The sequence below is a fragment of the Austrofundulus limnaeus genome, unplaced genomic scaffold (genome assembly GCF_001266775.1).
Source record: "Austrofundulus limnaeus strain Quisiro unplaced genomic scaffold, Austrofundulus_limnaeus-1.0 Scaffold1041, whole genome shotgun sequence".
Lineage (NCBI taxonomy): Eukaryota > Metazoa > Chordata > Actinopteri > Cyprinodontiformes > Rivulidae > Austrofundulus > Austrofundulus limnaeus.
The window spans coordinates 28,481-53,163 of NW_013953443.1; the positions used below are offsets into that span (position 1 = coordinate 28,481).

The window sequence follows — 24,683 nt, forward strand, 5'->3', positions numbered from 1 at the left end:
ATAGAGGTCACAGTGTACAGTTGTTTATATACATATACATGCCTGCAATTTTGGGCAGTGTTGCATATAATCCACTCTAGTGTAAGCTATTACATCATCCCATACAAAAAAATCCTATTGGCTGGTCATTGCAATGGGAAACAATAGTCAGTAAAACCAAGATGGCTGACAGATGGGGAGAACGACCAAACACCTTGGCTATTTCAGTTTCTACCTTCCATAAAAAGATACCATTGCAGGTAAAAAAAAAAATGATTACATCAAGTAACATCTAAGGTGACATATTATGTAAAGCTTTTCCAAGTTTTGAGTTTATATTTGTAGAAAATACAGATTAAACACATGTCCACTCAACTGTACATCATGCATCACTGGCTACTTTTTAACTTCAATGCAATGTCAGTTATTACCAATGTTGTTCCTGAAAATAATTCATACCCTATACAGTTTTGGTTTTAAATCAACTTTATAGTATTATAATGTAATTTGATTTTTTTACATACTGTATCAATTTTTATACAGTGTCTGGCCAAAAAATATATATATTATACATGCTATAAGAGAGATTGCTATGAGAGAATATGCTCAGTTCTGAGACTTAACAAGAATTCATTCTGATAAAAAACCGTTACAGTTAAGATTCTATGAGGATTTACAGTTCAGAGTAGGGCTGCACGATATCAGAAAAACCTGTAATGTGTGATAACAGTGCTTAATATTGCGATGACGGTATGACTTGTGATAAATAAACAATAAGTATGTAGTGTTGATGTTTTCTGCTTGGGGTTCTGAGCAAAAAAACAAAGAAACAAAACTAATCATTTTCATTCTATTATGAATTTTTAAAAATATGAAGATTAATATGAAGGGCTCCATTTGATTGGTGAAATGCTTCAAGCTTCCGTCTGAGTGACAAAACTCATAAATGCAAACAGTTTATGCATTTGTTGCAATGTGCATATTGCACAAGCAGTTATTGCGACGATACTTTTTCAATATATTGTGCGGATACTGTGACTTGTGTCATACTCATTTCAGAGAGAATATATGTTTATTTTTAAATCTTGTTTTACATCCCTAAATATGAATCAAAACGCCTAGTTAAAATATAAATTTATGTTTATGTCAACTTTTATGTTTATCAATAGAGCTCAAATAGAGAAGACTACAGAGGAGTGGAGGAACCAACATTCCAACAGAATGCCATTTTATATCTGTATAACTAAATTACAACTATATAATTACCATGTTATTACATTTATGTTTTCTTACAGTACAAAATGCATGAAGTACACTTGAGTGTACAGATAATTATTTCTTTAAAAAATAAAGATAGAAAAAAATTTTCAAACCTTGTTTTACATCCCTTAGGATGTATAAAAACACTTAGTAAAAAAATCCTGACTGAGTTTATCATAATTCATGCACGAAAGGGTTAATAAGTGCACTGCATTCAGGTGTTTGTGAGGTGCAGGCATGAAAAACCCAGGGCGCAGGCGAGGATCCACAATGTAACAAAAAGCTTTAATAAACAAATCAAAAGGCTGACGAGGCAGCTCAAAAATCAAAGTCTCAGGAGGAACAGGGAAGACACCACACTGGCTGGAGTTGACAGCACAAGAACAGACAAACACAAGATGACAAGACACTGAATATAAGGAGAAACTAATGAGGACAAATGAGAAACACCTGGAGGAGACACGAGGAAACAGGTGGGTGTGGGCGGGTCTAGGGCAGATACACAGAGGAACACTGAAACACTAGAAAACTAAGGCAGAAAAACACACAGACTATGACAGTGTTGAATTAACAAATCTTAGCTTTAATTGACACATTTACTCAGTTTATACTTTTATTTATTGATCCAGTCTACAGTACACAGGTGCTGGTCATAAAATTAGAATATCATGAAAAAGTAGATTTATTTCAGTAATTCCATTTAAAAAGTGAAACTTGTATATTATATTCATACATTACATACAAACTCATATATTTCAAATGTTTATTTCGTTTAATTTTGATGGTTACAAATGACAACAAATGAAAATCTCAAATTCAGCATATCAGAAAATTAGAATATTACTGAAGACCAATAAAAACAAAGGATTTATAGAAATGYTGGCCAACTGAAAAGTATGAACATGAAAAGTATGAGCATGTACAGCACTCAGTATTTAGTTGGGGCTCCTTTGGCCTGTATTACTGCAGCAATGCGGCGTGGCATGGAGTTGATCAGTCTGTGGCACTGCTCAGGTGTTATGATAGCCCAGGTTGCTCTAATAGTGGCTTTTAGCTCTTCTGAATTGTTGGGTCTGGTGTATTGCATCTTCTTCTTCACAATACCCCATAGATTTTCTATGGGGTTAAGGTCAGGAGAGTTTGCTGGCCAATTAAGAACAGGGATACCATGGTCCTTCAACCAGGTACTGGTAGCTTTGGCACTGTGTGCAGGTGCCAAGTCCTGTTGGAAAATGAAATCTGCATCTCCAAAAAGTTGGTCAGCAGCAGGAAGCATGAAGTGCTCTAAAACTTCCTGCTATGTGGCTGCGTTGACCCTGGACCTCAGAAAACACAATGGACCAACACCAGCAGATGAYATGGCACCCCAAACCATCACTGACTGTGGAAACTTTACACTGGACTTCAAGCAACGTGGATGAAGTGCCTCTTTTCTTTTCCTCCAGACTCTGGGACCTTGATTTCCAAAGGAAATGCAAAATTTACTTTCATCAGAGAACATGACTTTGGACCACTCACCAGCAGTCCAGTCCTGTTTCTCTGTAGCCCAGGCAAGACGCTTCTGACGCTGTCTGTGGTTCAAGAGTGGCTTGACACAAGGAATGCGACAGCAGAAACCCATGTCTTTCATACGTCTGTGTGTGGTGGTTCTTGAAGCACTCACTCCAGCTGCAGTCCACTCTTTGTGAATCTCCCCCACATTTTTGAATGGGTTTCGTTTCACAATCCTCTCCAGGGTGCGGTTATCTCTCTTGCTTGTACATTTTTTTCGACCACATCTTTTCCTTCCCTTCGCCTCTCTATTAATGTGCTTGGACACAGAGCTCTGTGAACAGCCAGCCTCTTTAGCGATGACCTTTTGTGTCTTGCCCTCCTTGTGCAAGGTGTCGATGGTCGTCTTTTGGACAACTGTCAAGTCAGCAGTCTTCCCCATGATTGTGTAGCCTATAGAACTAGACTGAAAGACCATTTAAAGGCCTTTGCAGGTGGTTTGAGTTAATTAGCTGATTAGAGTGTGGTACCAGGTGCCATCCATTTTGAACCTTTTCACAAGATTCTAATTTTCTGATATGCTGAATTTGAGATTTTCATTTGTTGTCATTTGTAATCATCAAAATTAAACGAAATAAACATTTGAAATATATGAGTTTGTATGTAATGTATGAATATAATATACAAGTTTCACTTTTTAAATGGAATTACTGAAATAAATCTACTTTTTCATGATATTCTAATTTTATGACCAGCACCTGTTTATCAGCTAAGGATTCTTTTCTTAAGTAAAAATCTTGACGTTTGTATTAAGAATTTTATGGATGTTTATTTTTATTGGATATTTCAAGTGGATATTTCTATGGAAACTTGACATATGCCTATCAGAACAACACAGTATGTACAAAAAAAAACATATATGAAACCACACAATCCTAATCCAACCTGTAGATGTTTGAAATCTTAACTTTTACAAGTTCTCATATTTTTGGCACTTTTTCTTTCTCTTCTTGGTGTTCTCTGGACATTAAAGGTAATTTACATATTTTAAAATGTACAATCTTAGTGTTTCCTCACAGTTTTACAGTGCTTTAAGAACCATCTGGAAATCTCATTTAGTTCAATCTAAAACAAAAACAAATGAATTTAAAGGCTCAGTTTCCACCCTGAAAGCAGGGTACACAGGCTCTGTGAATGTCAAAGTGAAGGTGTAAAGGTGGGTCTTTTTGTCCGAGGAGACCCTGAAGAAGGACAGAGAGCCACCAGGCCAGTCCAGATAGACCCCCACTCTATTTGAAGGGGCTCCTTGGAGGTGTGTCATTTTGTTATTGTGCAGAACAGAGTGGCCATCTTCAGAACACAGCAGACACCAGGACTGATTGTTCGCTCCGAGGCTGCTGTCGTTACTTCCTCCTCTTCTTTTGATACCTTTGTACGTCACTGCGATGTAAACACTTCCTCTCCACTCAACCTCCCAGTAACACCGTCCAGTTAGACCATCTTTACCCAGCAGCTGTTTCATTGTGACAAACCTCTCTGGATGATCAGGATATGGAGGATTTTCTGTCGCGATGGTCACTTTTCTGTTGTTGTCAGACAGTACGAGGTCTCTGTGTGCTGTGTTGGAGTCCAGGACGAGTTCACAGGCATCTGAAGGACAGACAGCAGTTTATATGAACAACTTCCCTGACGTATTCGATTTGATTTGATTTGATGATGCCTTTATTGTCATTGTACAGAGCACAATGAAATTAATGATTCATTAACCATGTTCACTTTTATTGTTAAGGTTTTATTCCAAATTAAATAAACATAAATTGATTTAAAAACAAATCAAAACAAAGTTATTTTTTTATTTTCTGAAAAATGTACTTTTCATATTTATTAGCTCTTGAATGCTTGAACATTTATAAAAAATATATTTTTACTCAAATATTTTTTGATTAAAAACTTAAAATAGTTGTGCCTGACATAAAATGGCCATACTTACACTTCCTCAGACCAGGTTTTAAATACTGTGATCCACCTGGCTCAATCCTGGAATAAATGTATAAGATCATCAATTAATACATAATAGTCTGGGTATTTCGAATATAGTTTATACTTATGAATATCTCAAAGCAAAGACACTGTATAATCTAGAATTTGTTTGTTTTAGGAGAATTAATTATTTTTTGAGCTTTGTCTTCAGAGAGCTCAATTTTTGTCTGTTTGTACCTGAGAGCCTGCAAAGCCCAGTTTGGGTCCTCCAGTCCAGCAGAAAGGAGCTTCACTCCAGACTCTTCGGGATGGTTGTAGCTAAGATCTAACTCTTTCAGGTGAGCACAGTTGAGACCCAGAGAAGATGCCAACACTGCACAGCCTTCCTTAGTGATTAAACAGCCTGACAGGCTGCTCACAAACACAAACATGCAAAATAAAATTCTTGAGTAAAAATGACTTATTAATGGAAATTCTTGCTGCAAAGCAATGCTAACTAATTGCATGCATTCCCTCACACTCAAACTGAAAATATGTTTCTTAAAGTTTAGTTTTTTTCTTGAATTATATTAATAAAAGCTAAAGGTAGATCTTGACCTGAGCATTTCCAGTGTGCAGTTTGGACTGTGTAGTCCATCACACAGCATCTTCACCCCTGAATCCTTCAAGTCGTTGTTACTGAGGTCCAACTTCTTCAGAGCGAAGCACTGTGCTTTCAAAGCACAGGCCAGGTCACTACAGCACATCTCTGTCAGGTTACAGCAACTCAACCTAAATTAACATGAAAAAAAACAGACATGAAGGCAGAGTTAAAGAAATAAAGTAGCTCTTATTTTTATTATTGCTGAGCAGTCTTTTCACTTACACAGCTTTAGTGCAGTTTACGACCATCATTACCAGACCCATTACAGCTTCATCTGATTCATAGTAATTCTTCAGTTCGAACACATCCAAATTGTCCTCTGAAGACAGTAAAACATTGCCTAGAGCTGCCCACAAAGCAGGAGGCAGTTTATCTGTTGGCAGTCTGCCTGATTTCAGTGTTTGCTGGATCTCGTCTATCAGAGAACAGTCCTTCAGCTCACTCAAGCAGTAAAATAAGTTGTTGGTTTTCAAAATGCACACATTCTGGCTAATCTTCTTCTTGATGTACTGAACCGTGTTCTGACTGGAGCTGTTTTCCGTTTCTTTCTCTGTCAAAAGCCCTTTTAGAAGCGCCTGGTTGTTTTTTAGCGAAAGCCCCAAAAGGAAGCGAAGGAGCAGGTCCAGGTGTCCGTGGCTCTGTAAAGCTTTGTCAACAGCACTCTGATAAAAGAGGTCCAACGTCCCTGTCGACATTTTGGATTTCTGGGGAGTCGATTCCTCCTCTGACAGCAGATTTACTCCTGTGTTGATGAATGTCAGGTGGACGTGAAGAGCAGCCAGAAACTCTTGAACGCTCAGGTGAACAAAGCAAAACATCTTCTCGTTGAACAGAACTCTCTCCTCCTGAAAGATCTCTGTGAAAACTCCAGAGTACAGTGAGGCAGCTCTGACGTCGATGCCACAATCCATCAGGTCAGATTCATAAAAGAACAGGTTGCCTTTCATTAACTGCTCAAAAGAGAGTTTTCCCAAAGCCTGGATCATCTTCCTGGTCTCTGGACTCCAGATGGAATCTGTCTCAGCTTTTTCATCATACTTTACCATCTTCACTTTGGACAGAACCATCAGGAAGTTGACATACATCTCAGTCAGGGATGTGGGCAGCTCTCTTTTCTCTCTGGATTTAAAAGCATCCTGAAGAACTGTGGCAGAGATCCAGCAGAAGACCGGGATGTGGCACATGATGTAAAGGCTTCGCGACTTCTTGATGTGGGAGAAGATCACTCTGGTTTGCTCTCCGTCTGTGAATCTCTTCGTGAAGTACTCCTCCTTCTGTAGATCACTGAACCCTCGCACATCCGTGACCAGATCCACAAGTTCAGGAGGGATCTGATAGGCTGCTGCCGGTCGGGTTGTTATCCAGATGCGAGCTGAGGGAAGTAATCTCCCTCTGATCAGGTTTGTCAGCAGCACATCCAGTGAGGTGGGTTCTGTTACATCAGTCAGGATCTTTTCACTGTTTAGGTTCAGAGGAAACCGACACTCATCCAAACCATCAAAGATGAACAAAACCTGGAACTCTTCAAAGCTGGAGATTCCTGCTTCTTTGATTTCAGAAAAGAAGAGATGAATAAGCTCAATCAAACTAATTTCTTTCTGCTTTATCATGTTCAGCTCTCTGAAAGAAACTGGGAATATGAACTGGAAGTTCTGGTTAGCTTTGCCTTCTGCCCAGTCCAGTGCAAACTTCTGCGTCAGAACGGTTTTCCCAATGCCAGCAACGCCTTCTGTCATCACGGTTCTGATTGGTTTCTCTCTTCCAGTGAAGGGCTTAAAGATGTCTTCGCATCTGATTTTTGTCTCTGCTCTGGCTGGTTTCATGAAAACTTTTTCGATCAGTTTCACTTCATGTTTCCTGTTGATGTGTGCTGTGTTTCCCTCAACGACGTAGAGTTCTGTGTAGATCTTATTCAGCAAGGTTGGACTGTCTGCTTTAGCCATCCCTTCGAGCACATACGCAGATCTTTTCTTCAGATTAGATTTGAGTTGACAGTGGCACGTGATCACACGGTTTTCTACAAAAACAAACAGGAAACTGTCAGATTGTAAAGAAACTTCAGGATCTTATTTTTAAAGTAAAAGCAAGTTTTTTAAGCTCAGCTATGCAAGAAAAATTCTTCATGAAGTTTTGAAGTAAATGACTTACTGTTCAATAGAGAGTAGGCCAGTTCTTCCTGTTTCATACGTCTCAAAAACTGAAGGGTTATATTCAGAAAAGCTTCTTTATTGATCATCTCTTGTTCTTCCTCCTTATAGTTAAACACCTGTTCTTCACCTTGGTTACAAACTCTTTTCAGGTTTAAAAGCTTACGGAACTTATTCAGCTCATTCTTTACAAAACAAATTATTTTCTCCTCAAGGATCTGTAATGAAACATATTTGAATATTCAATTTTAGATTTAGAAATAAAGAACCTCAAATCTTTTCATCATTTCTCTTTGCATTTTTACAGATACTAACCTTAAATACTGAGTTCAAGTTTACTTTTTGGGGAGTTCTATAAAAAAAAACACGTAAACTAATTTACTGATTTCAAATAATGGAACAGTTACATTTTAAAAAGTATTAAAACACACTTTTTCTAATTTTAAACACAACAGTAATGTACAGACAAGAACAAGTGATTTTGTTACCATCTGTAAATATTTACCATAATGTAGCTACAATACTGAATCAGCATTTATAATGTTGGCCCATTTATTAATCACAGTTTGTCAAGGCATTTATGATTAAAAGATATTTGTAGCCAATTACTATAAATATAATTTAAAAATTGCAAAAAATATTAATGTTTTTGGGCCAATGTTTTGTACGGAAGCCGAGAGCAGATGTTTACCCACATATATATTTTTTCCACATTATGAAAACCACTGGGAAGTTAACTCGTTATCTCGAGAAAACGTTCATCGTTATTTTGTGAAAACAACATAATATTACTGAGATGTGAAAACTCTGTTGTATTTGCTGCTTCTGCCTGTTTTGGCCAGGTCTTTTTTGAAAAAGAGGTTTTTAATCTCAACGGGACTTTCTGGTTAAATAAAGGTTAAATAAAATATGTTATCATGGGGAAACAGTGAGAAAAAATATATGCGGAAAACATCCACTCTCGACTTTCGTAGGTTTGGTTTTTAATTCTCTTTTTATTTAAAAATATCAGAGTTCTCATCATTTCAACTTTAGTATTACTGTTCTGTTTCTCAACATTTTGACTATATTTTCAAAACTTAGAAACAAAGTAAATATTTCTCCTTTTTATCTCTTTTTTCTCTATGACACTGTGGTCCAATGATTGACAACAAGGATAGTCAAACAGTACATTAAGAAAATAGTATCATTTAGTTTAAAAGTCCAGATTACCGTTTAAAACCAATAGGGTAATCCACAGATTTATCACTCATAAGTGACCCGCAGATAGGGGGAGCAGATTTTTGTCTCTTTAACAGAATCCTTAAACAAACACAATTTATTTATAGATTGTTGGTGAACATTACTGCAAACATGCTGCTGAACTTGAGGAATGTTTCTCACTATAATGTAGTCATTGTTCCTTTCCTAGAGTCAGATGATGTTTTTAAAGCACTGAGTTTCACCTTGTGAAGTTAGAATTACATTCATTTTACCTTCCAGATCTATTCCAGTCAACCTGTTGCTCGCATGGTTTGTCATTTGAGGTCAAGCGATCCTGGTCATTCTCCTCTGACTGACTTGGAATAAAATCACCTTTACACAAACACAACATGCTGCATTAATCAGGCTTCACAATTCAGTGTTGTCACCCCTGTCTGCACAGCTCTGACTCATCACAATGAGGCCGGTTTATTTTCCAATGCCTTATCTACCATACTGTCTTACTTACTTGAAAACAAAGACAACAGTGTGAAACAAAAAACAGTCACATCTCTCAGGTTTATCTTTTTAAAAATCAGAAACCTGCAGGTAAATAACAAAGCATCCTGCTGGAGCACATTCCAAAAGAAGTGTCACTGTACACTCTCAACAAGACTTTTGGTGTTTCATGAATACAATGTAAAAGTGATTTAAACTCTGTAGTTTATGGAGTTATTGATCTTGTTTGTTACTTTAGTTTCATGTTCTGTATTTTTGTGTTTTTGCTTTATTCTATTCTCTGATTTGCCTTCATTGGTTTCTGTTTCTGCTCTCTTCACATCTGATCCTAATCTGCTTTTTATCTTCTAAAATGTTTTAGTTTAGTTTAGTGGGGTTTTCAAGTCTTCCTGTCGCTGTAGATCTCTATATCTGTCTCTATTTTATTGTTTGTTTTGGGACTTGTAATTGTATAAATAGATCTCAAAATGCCATTAATTTCAACCTCGTCTCAATATAAATACAGCTGCAGTCAGATGTTTTACAGACACTCATCATGGCCATGACTGCTATAATAATGTGCTGCTTTTATTGTTATTTTTTTCATCTTCAATCCACATCAAAACTGTTTGTTGATTCGAGAAAGCCAGTTAGAATTAAGCTTCTGGAATGACCTTAAAGCCATGATGTGAACCCTACTGAAATAGTTGTAAACTATGAATCAGGTCTGTGCAACCAACCGATTTAAATGAATTCTATCAATTCTGCACAGGAAAGTGGTCAGTAATAACTAAATGCTGTCCTTCAAAGCACCCATCTTAAATCCCTGTTGGGCATTTGGACAGGCATGCTTATCCTTCTCCCTAAATAACTATGTACTGTATATATAAAAATTTGCAAAGAGCAAGTTGTTCCCTATTCTGCTAGATTTGCTTGTGAAATATAGAACTCACTCATAATTTAATCTCACTTAGGTCTCTACGGTATTTCTGCACTATATTTGCAATGGAAAAACAACAAAAAACATTATGAAAAAATATATTAGGATTCTCTTACTTTTCAGAAGGGTGTCTGCAACTTCTCCTTCATCCATTAGTCTCAAAAACCACACAATGATATTTAGAAGTGCCTCCTTTGCTTGTGATTCACAAAAAAACTCTTCGCTGTCATGTTGACTTTTAACATTTTTTGGAGAATCAGCGCCGAACAGCCTTTGGAGTTTCCTCAACTCACTCTTCACAAATGTAATTGTGTCCTTTTCAAGAATCTGAGGTAAATAAATGATGTACTTTAAATTTCAGATGTAAAAAGCAGAAAAATCATAGTAGCAATACATAAATTACCTGGTATGTACCTGGTACTTAACCCAGACAAACTCACTTACCAGGTGAAATTACAGGATACTCACAGAGATTACATTGTATTATGAAGTGATTTGCTACCCTTTACATGTCTTATAAATACTAGGTATGTACCCAGGAAGAACCAATTAAGTACCAGGTGCATACCCTGTAAGTACTAGGTTATGCATCTACTTAATGGTTATATACCAATAGTTACAAGGTGTGTATAAATACCAAGCTGTATTGTTTATCTAAACCAACTATATCAAAAAAGTTATGACTGTTCTTATTTAGCAATCTGACAAACATGTCTTCTCAAAAGATTTTTATTTCCTTGTTAGACTACCGGATTGTGTGTGCATAACAGGGCTGCAATGAGAAAATATTAATATGATCAAACTGGTTTGCTAAAGATCACATAAAGCAGCCAGAAGGCAAAAAATATATATTTTTAAGAGGCTATATTAGTTCACCTGTACTGGTACTCACCACAAATATTGAGTCCAGGTCTGTTTGATTACTGATGGATAGATCTTGGTGAACTCTGTGGAGAAGGCAATATTATTGACTATGAATGTGTAGCATCCATCATCCATCTATCATTAACCGTTTGTTCCACAGTCGTGTTGTGTGGGCAGCGGCTTTAGCAGGGAGGCCCAGACCGCTCTTTCCCAAGCCACCTCTTCCAGCTCTTCTGGGACGACTCCAAGGTGTTTCCGGGCCAGATAAGAGACATAGTCTCTTCAGCGAGCTCTGGGTCTTCCTTGGGGTCTCCTCCCAGTCAGACATGCCTGAAACACCTCCCAAGGGAGGCGTCCAGGAGGCATCCTTCTCCTTGCAGAGAAAATTCATTCCAACCACCTATATCCGCAATCTTGTTCTTTCGGTCAGTACCCAAAGTTTGTAGCCATAGGCGAGGGTAGGATCATAGACTAATCAGTAAACAGAGAGCTTTGTCTTACAGCTCAGCTCCCTCTTCATCACAACAAACCAGTACAAAGTCCTCAAAATGTAAAGTTAGATGCATCACTGATCCATTTGTCAATCGCATTCTCCATTCTTCCTCACTCATGAACTCCTCCATTTGAGACAGAGACCATGACCTCAGATTTGGAGGTGCTGATCCTCATCCCAACTCTTCACACTCAGCTGTGAACCGCTCCAGTGAGAGCTGAAGATCACGGCACGATGACGCCAACAGAACCACATCATCTGCAAAGAGCAGTGATGGAATCCGGAGGCCACTGCACTGGCTGCACCGAAAAATCCTGTTCATAAAAACTGTGAACAGAAAAGGTGACAAAGGGCAGCCCTGGTGGAGTCCAACTCCCACTCTGAAGAGGTCCAACTTACTACCGGCAATGCGAACCAAACTCTTCCACCACTTGTATTGGGATTGAATGGCCCGTAACAATGGACCCACAATCTCATACTCGATGATCACCACCCATGGTGTACCTCAAAGAAAAAGGTTGAATGCCTTCTCCAAGTCTACAAAACACATGTAGACTGGATGGGTAAACTCCTATGACCTCTCGAGGACCCTAGTGAAGGTAAAGAGCTGATCCAGTGTTCCATGGCCAGGATGGAATCCGCATTGTTCCTCATGAGTCTGAGGTTTGACGATGGATCAGACTCTCTTCTCCAGTACCCCTGAATAGACCTTACCAGGGAGTCTAAAGAGAGTGATGCTCCGGTCCCCCTTTATTGTGTGGAAAATATCCATCCATCAATCCATCCATCCATCCATCCATCCATCATCTTTCACTTTATCTGAAGTCGCGTCACAGGAGCAGCAGCTTGAGCAGGAAAACCCAGACCTCTCTTTCCCCAGCCACCTCTTCCAGCTCTTCTGGGAGGACTCCAAGGAGTTTCCAGGCCAGCCGAGAGATTGAGGCCCTTTCCCAATCAGTGGCTACACACTCGCCCTACTCCCTACAAACTACACTCGCTGAGAAGCACCCTCACAGCTGAACTGAGTCCCCTTGATGGCGCTGTATACACCCTCCTCTTTTGAGATGAGCTCTCCTCACACTACAGGAACAGGAAGCTGTCGTCACCATGGTAACAGTCCAAGCTCTGGAAGCAATTGAATGCAGGAGAACAAACGTTTTTTTTTAATAAGGCCAAAGAAAATATTTTATTAGGCCCACATTTTAGAGAGTTTTCAGATATGACTGTATTTGTAACAAACACAGTGTGATAACTTGTCAAAACAAATGCACTTTTAATATTTTTAAAATCATTTTTTTACTGTTACTTTCTTTTTTCTTTTCTTCTTTTTTAAATATGGACCAGGGTTCTGTGTCTTTAATAAAGTTTTAATTGAATTAAACATGAGTTATGTGAAATTATATTTGTTGGTGAGTTGTTTACTTAGTAAATATGTGTACAAAACAAATGTGGAACTTATATTATTTGTCCTGTGCTCCATGTCGACCACTATTTGGTGCTACACCTGCTGATCAAGTCTGCATCGGAGCAGACTCGGTGTGGAGGGCTTAATAAGCCACTTGCCCTCGTACCTAACTGGTTTCAGATGGGGCTTACAGTATGGCCAACCCTCCGCGGGAATGCGCAAACTGAGTGAGTAGGGACTAGGGCAAGTGTATAGCCACCGATTGGGAAAGGGCCATAGTCTCTCTAGCATGTCCTGGGTCTTCCTCTGGGTCTCCTCCCAGTTGAACATGCCTGAAGCACCTCCCTAGGGAGGCATCCAGGAGGCATTCTTACTAGATGCCCAAACAACCTCAACTGGCTCCTCTCGATGTGGAGGAGCAGCTCCCAGATAACTGAACTTCTTACATCTCTAAGGGAGAGTCCAGCTACCCTACGGAGAAAACTCATATCTACAGCTTGTATCTGCGATCTTGTTCTTTTGTTCACTACCCAAAGTTCATGACCGTAGGTGAGGGTAGGAACATAGACTGATCGGTAAACAGAGAGCTTTGTCTTACAGCTCAGTTCCCTCTTCACCACAAAGGACTTGTACAGAGTCTGCAAAACTGCAGAAGCTGCACCAATCCGTCTATCAATCTCACACTCCATTCTTCCCTCACTCGTGAACAAGACTCCAAGATACTTGAACTCCTCCACTTGAGGCAGAACTTCATCCCCAACCCGGATAGAGCAACCACACTTTTCCAACTGCGGACCATGGACTCAGATTTGGAGGTGCTGATCCTCATCCCACTCACTTCACACTCAGCTGCGAACCGCTCTAGTGAGAGCTGAAGATCTTCACACAATGACGCCTAAAGAACCACATCATCTGCAAACAACAGAGATGAAATCCTGGGGCCACCGAACCGGACTCCCTCCGAGCCCTGGCTACACAGAGGAATTCTGTCCATGTAAGTTATGAACAGAATCAGGGACAATGGGCAGCCCTGGCAGAGTCCATCTCCCACTCTGAAGGGGTCTGACTACAGGCAATGCAAACCAAATTCTCGCACCGCTTGTATAGATAAAAGAAAATATATTTTTTTTAATCAAGATCATGTTGACGTAGAATTTTCAACTTTTTTTCTCTGGCATAAATGAGGGATTTAGGATGAAGCAAAATAAAAAGTATTACAGTAATGTGTTACTAACCCAAAAAAGTATAGACATCTACTAATGACAATGAATTATGTATGAAGACTTTTTGCAATTGAGGCAGAGACTTACCTTGAAAACGAACCATTTTCAAATCCAAGAGGGTGACCCATGGATTGGTTGCTCTTCAAGGACACAACACTTGGTGTTGGAGAGTTTCTGTCTTTCTTTTCGGACCTGGTTGAAAAGAAGAATTAAATATTGTCAACATGTAGGCAGAGTCGTGATCACAAAACAGTGAGGCACAATAAATCGATATGAATCTTACTCTTTAAATCCAAGAGGGTGACCCATGGATTGGTTGCTCTTTAAGGACACAACGCTTGGCGTTGGAGAGTTTCCATCTTTCTGTTCAGACCTGGTGGAAAAGAAAAATTAATTAATGTCAGCAGGTGGGCAGAGTTGATCACAAAACAGTAAGTTACAGTTCATAGAGTCTTACTCTTTAAATCCAAGAGGGTGACCCATGGATTGGTTGCTCTTCAAGGACACAACGCTTGGTGTTGGAGAGTTTCCATCTTTCTGTTCAGACCTGGTGGAAAGGAAAAATTAACTAATGTCAGCAGGTAGGCAGAGTTGATCACAAAACAGTAAGGTACAGTTCATTGAGTCTTACTCTTTAAATCCAAGAGGGTGACCCATGGATTGGTTGCTCTTTAAGGACACAATGCTTGGTGTTGGAGAGTTTATGTTTTTCTGTTCAGACCTGGTGGAAATGATGTCAAAAAGAAGCACTGGCTAATCATGTATCAAGAGAAGGCCAAAGAGCTGTGACTATAAAACACTAACACAATCTGATTTTGTATAAATCTCACAGTTTGGAACAAACAGTGTAATCCATGAAACTGCAAATTTTCACAGATATACAGTTTGATAAAGCAGATTTTGTTTTTCTCAGCTCAGTCCTGAAACAAAAGAGACGAGTATTATGGTGCTCAGTGAGAGTGAAGGTGTCAGCGTGTGCTCTAAATTACCACACAGATTCTTAGAAGTCTGACAAATGTTACAAGTGTTTTAAAATGCAACTTTTCTTCCATATTATTGAGGTTAATTGTGTGTATGAAATGATTGTCGTGGATCATCTCACCTTTTGTGTCTTTCTTGGTTGTCATGATCTTCAGATGGTCTGTCATTCGAGGACAGACCAGCCTCTTCTTTCTTCTCAGCCCGACTCATTGTAGAATCCCCTTCATAATAAAATTTCAAAACATGCAACAAGCTCTAGTCACACATAGTAATGTTAGTCTTTCTAATTCTGCACCTGCACATGCTGTTTATGCTGAGCGTTTCTAGGATCAACATAGAACACTTGGGGCCGGTTTCCCGTTCAGAGATTAAGCCTAGTTCTAGATTAAATCACATTTTAAACCAGGATTTATTGAAATAGTTTTCTTAGTTATGGATTTCAGTAGTCCCAGACTTGTCCTAGTCTTGAATTAAATMMTMTTCTTTCTTAGAGGAAGACTAGAGCTAATCCAGGTCTAAATGAAGACTTAAATTAAAGCTGGCTAGAGGCAGGTTTAACTTCAGATTAAAGACTGTATGCTTCACTGTGGATGTGAAAAATGGATTATCTTGACTATACTACATCAATGATGCTGGAAGACCACCACAAAGACCAGAAAGAAGATTTCTCTGAGACAGAAGCAACCCGCTGACTAAATTTGATGATACAGATTTCTGTGACCGTTTTTGTATGTACAAAAACACTGCAGCTAAAATAGTTTGTTTCAGCCATGGATAAAACTGGACATGCTTATAGAAACAGCTTTGCTGTGCAGCACTTTTTATGAAGACAAAGCTGGAAACAGCTGAGTGATCCACAAGTTATCAGTTTGATTTTGTTTGACTACATTTATCATTTTGCAAATAGTTAAAGAGCAACTTCACCATTGCACCATGTGCAGATTGTTAATCTAATTCACGTTCCACCATGATCTGTCTAATCCTTGATTACCTTAGTCAGAGACTCTGTAGTCTGGAACTAGTTAATCTGAAGTTAAACGTCTCAGAAAGCAGTTGGATTAGTGTGGATTAAGTTAGACCAGATTAGTGTAGTCCTGGTTTTATTCAAGCCCGGAATGCGAAACCAGCCCTTGGAGTGCAAGTCTTATTTATACTCATGTTTAAATCATTTAACACTAAATAAGTCTATAGACAATCATGTTTTACCATTTAAAAACAGAACTCTGAAATGTTATAAATTATTTGTGTTTTACAAAGTTAGACATTTGAGGCTTTCATGTTACTCTCTAAATCTGTACAAATTTCATACTGATTAAACTTAGACAAAAAAATCAATACAAAAGAAAATCAATACAAAAGAAAATAAGAAAATTTAAATTATTGCATCTAAATGCAGTAGGTTATGCCTTTAGTTTTATAATACAACTTATCTATAAAGGCGTGTATGAGTTATTAAACATGCTTTTTATTTATGACATTAAAAACTACTATTCAAAATTAATTTTCCATATTCAGTTTTAATGTATAAAGTCATCATAAAATGCACAAAATTTTGTTTTATCCTAAGAATTTCAGTTTCATATATAACAAAGAACAAGGCAGATGTGTTTTGTTTTCTCTGCCCCCATGGTCAACGAAAACAAGTTCTCATTCCAGGTTTTTGAGTTCCACTGTGTTCATGTTTCTCATTCTTGCCTCCATGAATGCTTCAAAGTACGCCATCATCAATCATAAACATTTGAAGTCTAAAATTAGACAAAATTTCCTTCTTCCTGGTAATGTGACTTCAAGCACACAAAGGTTTTAAATTAAACAATTACCAAACTGATAAACGACAGAGTGCCATGGTGTAACATTTATGCTTTTGAAAACACCTATTCCTTTTACATTTTACTAATTTATTACAAGTGTTTTTATCATCTTCTTAAACTCATTCGTTATTCACATGAAAATAAATCTATTACATAAAAACTAACATGCCAATGCGTCATGAAAACTCAGTGTTTTATACTTTTCATTTACAGTATGAAGATTTTCATTAAATAATAAAAATAGCTATTAAAATAATACATAAAGGCCATGTTGCACTTGTGTTTCCTACCTTGTCTGGGTCCATGAGGTTTGTGATCCAGTGAAAAGTAAAACAAAAAGCTTTCAGCTTCCTTTTCAACCGTAATAACCTGTCTGACAGGTCTTTCAGGTTTGGAGTTAAATGACTGGATTTGATTCCTGCAGTGCAATTATTCAAATGGTGTTTCTTCACCAAAGGGCAGTTTTTAAAATACAAAAACCTGCTCTAGTATCAGAAGTAAATGTCATTAAAAACGCTCAGCAATTATTGGTTATTCAGAATGACATACTGTACGTGGAATTTCCAGTGTTTCAGTTTATAATGAAATTGTAAATGTATGAGGGAAATCTATATAACTGATGTCTAAATTGTGCTCTTGTTTTCAATCCCATTAAATAAAACAAGTTAATGGCCTTGTTCAGTTTGAAGCTGAGCATGTAATGATTAGCAAAACAAATACAGTACACTCATTTTATTTCTCATTAGTGTAGCTAAAGATAGATAAAATATTCTACATTCCCTTAAAACTGTCTGAATCCTCGGCTCATATTAGGCTTCCTGAAGAACAATGAAAATATGTTATTATGCATCCAATATGATAAAATATTAACAAGCTTTAGGAAAAATAAAATTTCAGTTGGATAGATTAATGGTAGAAGAATTATAATCAATGTAATCAAATTATTTCTCATCAAATTCTGTATTGCCATGCATAACATTTTTTAAACATTTCTGCACAATTTTTCAAAGCTTTTAACGAAGCAACTTTCAACATGTAGAGCTGTTCCACTTTCATGAGGGTGGCTCTGATTCTGCTTGGGAGACTGAGGTTCCTGCAAGGTATTTTAGCTGTTAAACTGCTCATTTCTGGACAGAAATTTAGAAGTTTGCAGTCTCCCCAGGTTCATGTGGTCATATTACCAGAGGGGCCACTGTCAGTTCACGTTCTATTAAATGGGACATCAGATTTGCTTCCTTTTTGACACATTAAATCCCAGTTAAAGTGAAAAATGGCAAAGATTAAAAAAAAAAGAAAATGCAAAATATTCAGCATATTTATTACTTTTATATAAGATGACATTGACATGTTAAAGAGTGACAAGATTACTGGTCAAAAGCTACAAATCTGACTGATATTATTACTTAAATGTTAGTGGGCTAACTAAGTGTTAATATATGCTTTTTAGTTTGTTAGAGTAAAAATAAGAAAGTGGTTCAAGTGAAATGGAATGTTACATTTGGACCTAGTTTGTACAAAAATGATTACAAGTAAATAATATGTAAATGCTGTTATTGTGAAAACGTTATGATGTCCACAGGTCCTCACTGGTCCACTTGTCCTTTTCAAATACTCATGGTGACCTGTATAAACTGAAGAAACAGAAATTTGTTCAAGATTAATTTGCAACTTTCAATTATCTGGCATCAGTCTAACCTTGGGTGTTCGGTTCTCACATTTTGGGACAAGGAAAGCAAAACATCAATAACATGGCAATGATGTGCAAATTCTGCTGTAAGCAAAGTCAGCACCACTAGATGGCAGTGTTGTTTCAGTGAATTTTAGTTTGCCCAAATTGATGTCAACTTTACCTCTGAGGCAATGTAAGACTAGAAAAAGGTGTTACTTAATTTAAAAAAACGGTCAGTTAACTGTAGATGCAAGTTTCAACTCGGAAAATTTAACCAAAACATTTTACTAAAATTTGGAAACAAATAAGTCTTAGGAAATTAAAAAGAAAAACATCATCTTTATTATAAAAACTTACATCATCATACTGAAATGAGGCATTTCCTCTTTGGGCCGTATCCCTTCTGCGGAACTGGTCTATATAACAAACAAAAAAAATTGATGAGTTTTTTGACGATAAATATATTTTAGATGTTTTTTTGGATCTATGTTGAAATTATCCAAACAACAGTCCAATAAAGTTCCTAAACAAGCTTGCGAAACAAACCTACAAGCCCAGACAGAATAAGTTTATCAAACCGTGACTCATTAGAGTTAACGGTTCTCACTGTGTTGTCATGCAACTCTTCGCCCACTCACCAGTCAGAGCGCGGAGTCTCACACAACAGCTCACAAAAGCATCAAAAGGAATTCTGCCCTGGTTGCTGTAGCGCTTTAGGATGCAATTCATAGTCTGAGGGCTCAAATTGTAACCTGCATGAACGTGCACAAAAATGAGAGAATCATCCAACAATGGTAACTTTTATCTGATGGAAAAGGCAAATATTTTAAACAAGCTTGTAGATATGTGGCACATTTCTAATTCTTTATTTTCTTACCCATTGATCCAATGGCCTGCTGCAGTTCGTGGCCCTCTACTGCCCCACTGTGGTCACGATCAAAGGCTGCAAAGGTTGCCTTCCAGCCGTTCAGAGCCTGACACAGATCCTTGAACTCATTAAAACCCAAGCTGCCAGACATGTCCCGCTGAGAGAACACTTTCTGTCAAGGACCTCTTACTCACTTTTTAGTATTTTATTTTATTTTTTTAAACAAAGTAAGCTTCTCCAACTACAGTGGGGAGAACAAGTATTTGATACACTGTTGCTTTTTCAGGTTTTCCCACTTGCAAAGCTTGTAGATGACTGTAATTTTTAGCATAGGTACTCTTCAACAATGTACAATTTTTAAATAATTAATTTCCATTTTATTGTGTGAAATAAGTATTTGATCATCTATCAACCAGTAAGAATTTTGGCTCTCACAGACATGTTAGTTCTTCTTTAAGAAGCCCTCCTGTTCTCCACTCATTACCTGTATTAACTGCACCTGTTTGAACTCGTTACCTGTATAAAAGACACCTGTCCACACTCAATCAATCAGACTCCAGCATCTCCACAATGCCCAAGACCAGAGAGCTGTGTAAGGACATCAGGGATAAAATTGTAGACCTGCACAAGGCTGGGATGGGCTACAGCACAATAGGCAAGCAGCTTGGTGAGAAGGCAACAACAGTTGGTGCAATTATTAGAAAATGGAAGAAATACAAAATAACGGAAAATCTCCCTCGGTCTGGGGCGCCATGCAAGATCTCACCTCGTGGAGCATCATTGATCTTGAGGAAGGTGAGGAATGAGCCCAGAACTACACGGCAGGACCTGGTCAATGACCTGAATAGAGCTGGGACCACAGTCTCAAAGAAAACAATCAGTAACACTCTACGCCGTCAAGGATTATAATCCTGCAGTGCACGCAAGGTGCCCTTCCTCAAGCCAACGCATGTCAAAGCCCGTCTGATGTTTGCAAATGACCATCTGGATGATCCAGAGGAGGAATGGGAGAAAGTCATGTGGTCTGATGAGACAAAAATAKAACTTTTTGGTTTAAACTCCACTCGTCATGTTTGGAGGAAGAAGAATGATGAGTACAACCCCAAGAACACCATCCCAACCGTGAAGCATGGCGGTGGAAACATCATTCTTTGGGGATGCTTTTCTGCAAAGGGGACAGGACGACTGCACCATATTGTGGGAAGGATGGATGGGGCCATGTATCGTGAGATTTTGGCCAACAACCTCCTTCCCTCAGTAAGAGCACTGAAGATGGGTCGTGGCTGGGTCTTCCAGCATGATGACGACCCAAAACACACAGCCAGGGCAACTAAAGAGTGGCTCCGTAGGAAACATCTTAAGGTCCTGGACTGGCCTAGCCAGTCTCCAGACCTGAATCCAATAGAAAATCATTGGAGGGAGCTTAAAGTCCGTGTGGCCCAGCGACAGCCCCGAAACCTGAAGGCTCTGGAGGAGATCTGTATGGAGGAGTGGGCCAAAATCCCTGCTGCAGTGTGTGCAAACCTGGTCAAGAACTACAGGAAACGTCTGATCTCTGTAATTGCAAACAAAGGTTTCTGTACCAAATATTAAGTTTCATTTTTCTGGTGTATCAAATACTTATTTCACACAATAAAATGGAAATTTAATTATTTAAAAATCATACATTGTATTTTTCTGGATTTTTGTTTTAGATTCCATCACTCACAGTTGAAGAGTACCTGTGATAAAAATTAGTCATCTACAAGCGTTGCAAATGGGAAAACCTGAAAAATCAACAGTGTATCAAATACTTGTTCTCCCTGCTGTACATGAAAGAAGTCTAAAGGATACATCCAGCATGTTAATCATCAATCTGCATGTATCCATGCTGAAGGCTGTGGAAGAAAGCATACACAATCAAGACCATGTCTACACTGGAACAGGCGAGTTTACAAAAAATTTAAATTAAGTAAAAATAAAACTCAGTTGTTTGATTACAATAACTCGTGATTGCTAAAGTTACCCACTTAAAATTAAACAAAACTGCAAATCTCTTTTTACATAATTGCCTATTTATTTAAGCACCTATACATAGAATTACTCTTACGCTGGTATGAGCCAGACATGCCACACTGTGTGAGGCAGCGCTGCAGCTCATCTTCAGAGATCTGTCCATCCTGACAGTTTCATAAAAAAAAATAAAACACAATGAGTCAAACAACTTCCAGGTATTGTAGAAAGTTTTACAGAAACGTCAACACTGCACTGCGTTGTGTATCAGGGGAAGTAATAATTGTTTCCATATTTTGTTTTATGTGTCTTACCTGTCCAGCAACTGCTGAAAAGTATCCATAAAGAGGATCTTGATGCTGAGAGTCAGAAAAAGTTAAATAAGGTTTAATAGACGTTCTTGTATAATTTATGTTTCTTAACCATTTGGAACTAGAATAAAAAAACAACATAAATTAATTTAAACACAAATCAGTTTAATTTTTTCAGCACATTTAAGAACAGCTGCCATTGGTACAGGCAGGTTAATTTGCTCTAAAGTCAGAACCTCTTTTCCTAAATACAAAAATCAATTTAGACTGATGGCCAAGTTAACACCTTCATCATGTCTACAGAGAGAATTTAAATAAAATATTTATGTAAAAAGTGTCCTGATGCGTCTCAGTAATCCAGGTAAAAAATCAAAAAGAAAAAAATTGTATAGGTCCTCTGGACGGGTTCTTCTCTAATGAAATGTTTCGTCTCTCCTCCAAGAGACTTCTTCAGTCTGAGTTTCAGGCAAAATTCAGGCTTTTAAACACTGCCTCCATGTGACTGATACTCACATCACATGGCTATCATTGACACCTAATTAACACCTATTGTTAACAGGGGTGGAGTGATACTGGCAATAGCCACACTGTAGAAGGGGGACAACTGAAAGCGGAGGCCTCCACCTCTGTTTAATGATGGATGGTCTTTCTTCACAAAAATGGCTTCTTTTACTCCTCTCTCAAACCAACGTTCCTCTCTATCAAGAATGAGAACATCCTCATCTCTGAAAGAGTGACCGCTGGCCTGTAAATGAGTGAAAACTGCAGAGTTCTGGCCATTAGATGTAGCTCGTCTGTGTTGGGACATTCTTTTGAACAGTGGCTGCTTTGTTTCCCCGATGTATAACTGGTCGCAGTCCTCCTGGCACTTAACAGCATATACAACATTGCTCTGTTTGTGCCGGGGCACTGGATCTTTGGGGTGAACCAGCCTTTGCCGTAATGTGTTTTTCAAACCCCAAAACACATTACGGCAAAGGCTGGTTCACCCCAAAGATCCAGTGCCCCGGCACAAACAGAGCAACGTTGTATATGCTGTTAAGTGCCAGGAGGACTGCGACCAGTTATACATCGGGGAAACAAAGCAGCCACTGTTCAAAAGAATGTCCCAACACAGACGAGCTACATCTAATGGCCAGAACTCTGCAGTTTTCACTCATTTACAGGCCAGCGGTCACTCTTTCAGAGATGAGGATGTTCTCATTCTTGATAGAGAGGAACGTTGGTTTGAGAGAGGAGTAAAAGAAGCCATTTTTGTGAAGAAAGACCGTCCATCATTAAAGTGCAGGCCTCCGTTTTCAGTTGTCCCCCTCCTACAGTGCAGCCATTGCCAGTATCACTCCACCCCCTGTTAACAATAGGTGTTAATTAGGTGTCAACGATAGCCATGTGATGTGAGTATCATCAGTCACATCACAAAAGCCTGAATTTTGCCTGAAACTCTCAGACTGAAGAAGTCTCTTGGAGAAGAGACGAAACATTTCATTAAAGAACCCGTCCAGAAGACCTACACAATTTTTTTCTTTTTTATGTAAAAAGCACAAGTTACATTCAATAATCATGATGACTGCAGAAATACCCTAAACATTTTCTGTAAGTACCTTCAAAATGAAGACCCCACCCTGCCCCCTCACCCTCCAATGTATCGTCACTAATTAACTCAAACGTACACACAAACCTCACAGTAATACTTTAGACTGTGTCTGCAATAAAAACACTCAGATTTATCAGTCAAAAAGAGTTTAAAGTTCATTTAAAAACGAAAAAAACTGCTTCAAATAGTAAACTCACAATGAAATGACCTGCTGAGCAAAGTGGTTCTCATTTGAATGTATTTGTTAAAGTAGGAAAGATATTAGATTTTTAAATAAGGAATTTGCTTCTCCAACAAAGAGTAATGACTTAAATCTTACGTTTTGCTGTTATGTTATAATCCAACATAATATATGGAAGTTTGCTCTAACCTAACCAAATACTTCATTAAATTATTTTATGTTAATGCATACGTGTGTTCATAAGTTTAAATTTGCAAAATACAATACAAATTCGACCTCTGGTTTGCTGTTTTTACTGTGAAATTAATTAGTTAACAGACTGCAGACAGTTATATGTGCACCCAAACACAATCAGTATTCTTTATAAACACAGTGACTTCCGGGTTAGCTGGACATAGTGTCCACCTCGGACCAGAACGAGGGTCTGATACTGATTTTACTCTTATTCAGTGATAGTATTCGTGATTCTTACCATTCCTGGGACTCCACCAGGCGGGGCACCGTATCCGGGATAGGCCATTTTTTTACAGTACAGAAAACTAGCAAAACAACGAATTAACTTTGCGCCCTTCGTCTGAGAGGGGTGTGTCTTCTTAAAAACACTGACGATAAATAAAATAAAACTTGAAAGTGTTAAAAAAAAACGAGCGGGTTAGCTTGAAAGTCCAAGAAGAATCAAAACATGAACAAATCAGAAAATAAGAAGCGAGTAGATGCAAAGCATCTGGACTGTTATCTAATATCCTTTCCTTTGAACGAGCCACCCTCCGTGCATTCTGATTGGACAGCTGAAGTCACGTGGTTTCAATCGCGGGCGTGAAAATTATGAAAAAAAAAACTCATTGATACGCCCAAGTAGTATTACGTAATTTTACTAATATAATATTTAAAACACTGTGGTTAAAAATGAAAAACAACAACAACAACAACAACAACAACAACAACAACAACAACATTAAAAGCAATTAACAAACCAAAATTCCATATCACTACTATGGAATAAACTTAAACTTATTTATTCCATATGTAGATATGGAATAAATTAAGTTGTTTTTTTTTTTTACTAAAACTTTGCCTCTGCTTAAAAACACATGTATCCAGGTCATCGTTAAGATTTCAACACATGCATGACACATTCTTTTGACCTTACAACCTCAACAAGTTATTACGC

The 24,683-nt window shown here is 38.1% G+C and overlaps 2 protein-coding genes across 3 annotated transcripts; both read right to left on the minus strand.

The window, feature by feature from the left end:
• Nucleotides 1–3,539: 3,539 nt before the first annotated feature.
• LOC106533869 (protein NLRC3) lies at nt 3,540–16,484 on the minus strand. Of its 2 annotated transcripts, XM_014030323.1 has the most exons (16): nt 15,208–16,484; nt 14,936–15,025; nt 14,737–14,826; nt 14,563–14,652; nt 14,389–14,478; nt 14,193–14,297; nt 11,013–11,067; nt 10,237–10,447; nt 8,976–9,075; nt 7,816–7,852; nt 7,502–7,718; nt 5,576–7,370; nt 5,308–5,481; nt 4,948–5,121; nt 4,721–4,767; nt 3,540–4,380 (listed from the first exon to the last, which is right to left on the minus strand). In XM_014030323.1, exons 1-16 carry the CDS (start codon nt 15,294–15,296, stop codon nt 3,851–3,853), a joined length of 3,894 nt encoding a protein of 1,297 aa, XP_013885777.1. In that variant the 5' UTR covers nt 15,297–16,484; the 3' UTR covers nt 3,540–3,850. The 2 variants fall into 2 exon arrangements, with proteins under 2 accessions (XP_013885777.1, XP_013885778.1); XM_014030324.1 differs by lacking the exon at nt 14,936–15,025.
• Nucleotides 16,485–18,194: 1,710 nt separating this feature from the next.
• On the minus strand, nt 18,195–24,273 carry sri (sorcin). Its single transcript, XM_014030326.1, has 8 exons — nt 23,985–24,273; nt 21,741–21,785; nt 21,524–21,593; nt 21,268–21,311; nt 19,444–19,591; nt 19,205–19,318; nt 18,924–18,982; nt 18,195–18,528 (listed from the first exon to the last, which is right to left on the minus strand). Exons 1-8 carry the CDS (start codon nt 24,030–24,032, stop codon nt 18,502–18,504), a joined length of 555 nt encoding a protein of 184 aa, XP_013885780.1. The 5' UTR covers nt 24,033–24,273; the 3' UTR covers nt 18,195–18,501.
• Nucleotides 24,274–24,683: the final 410 nt, after the last annotated feature.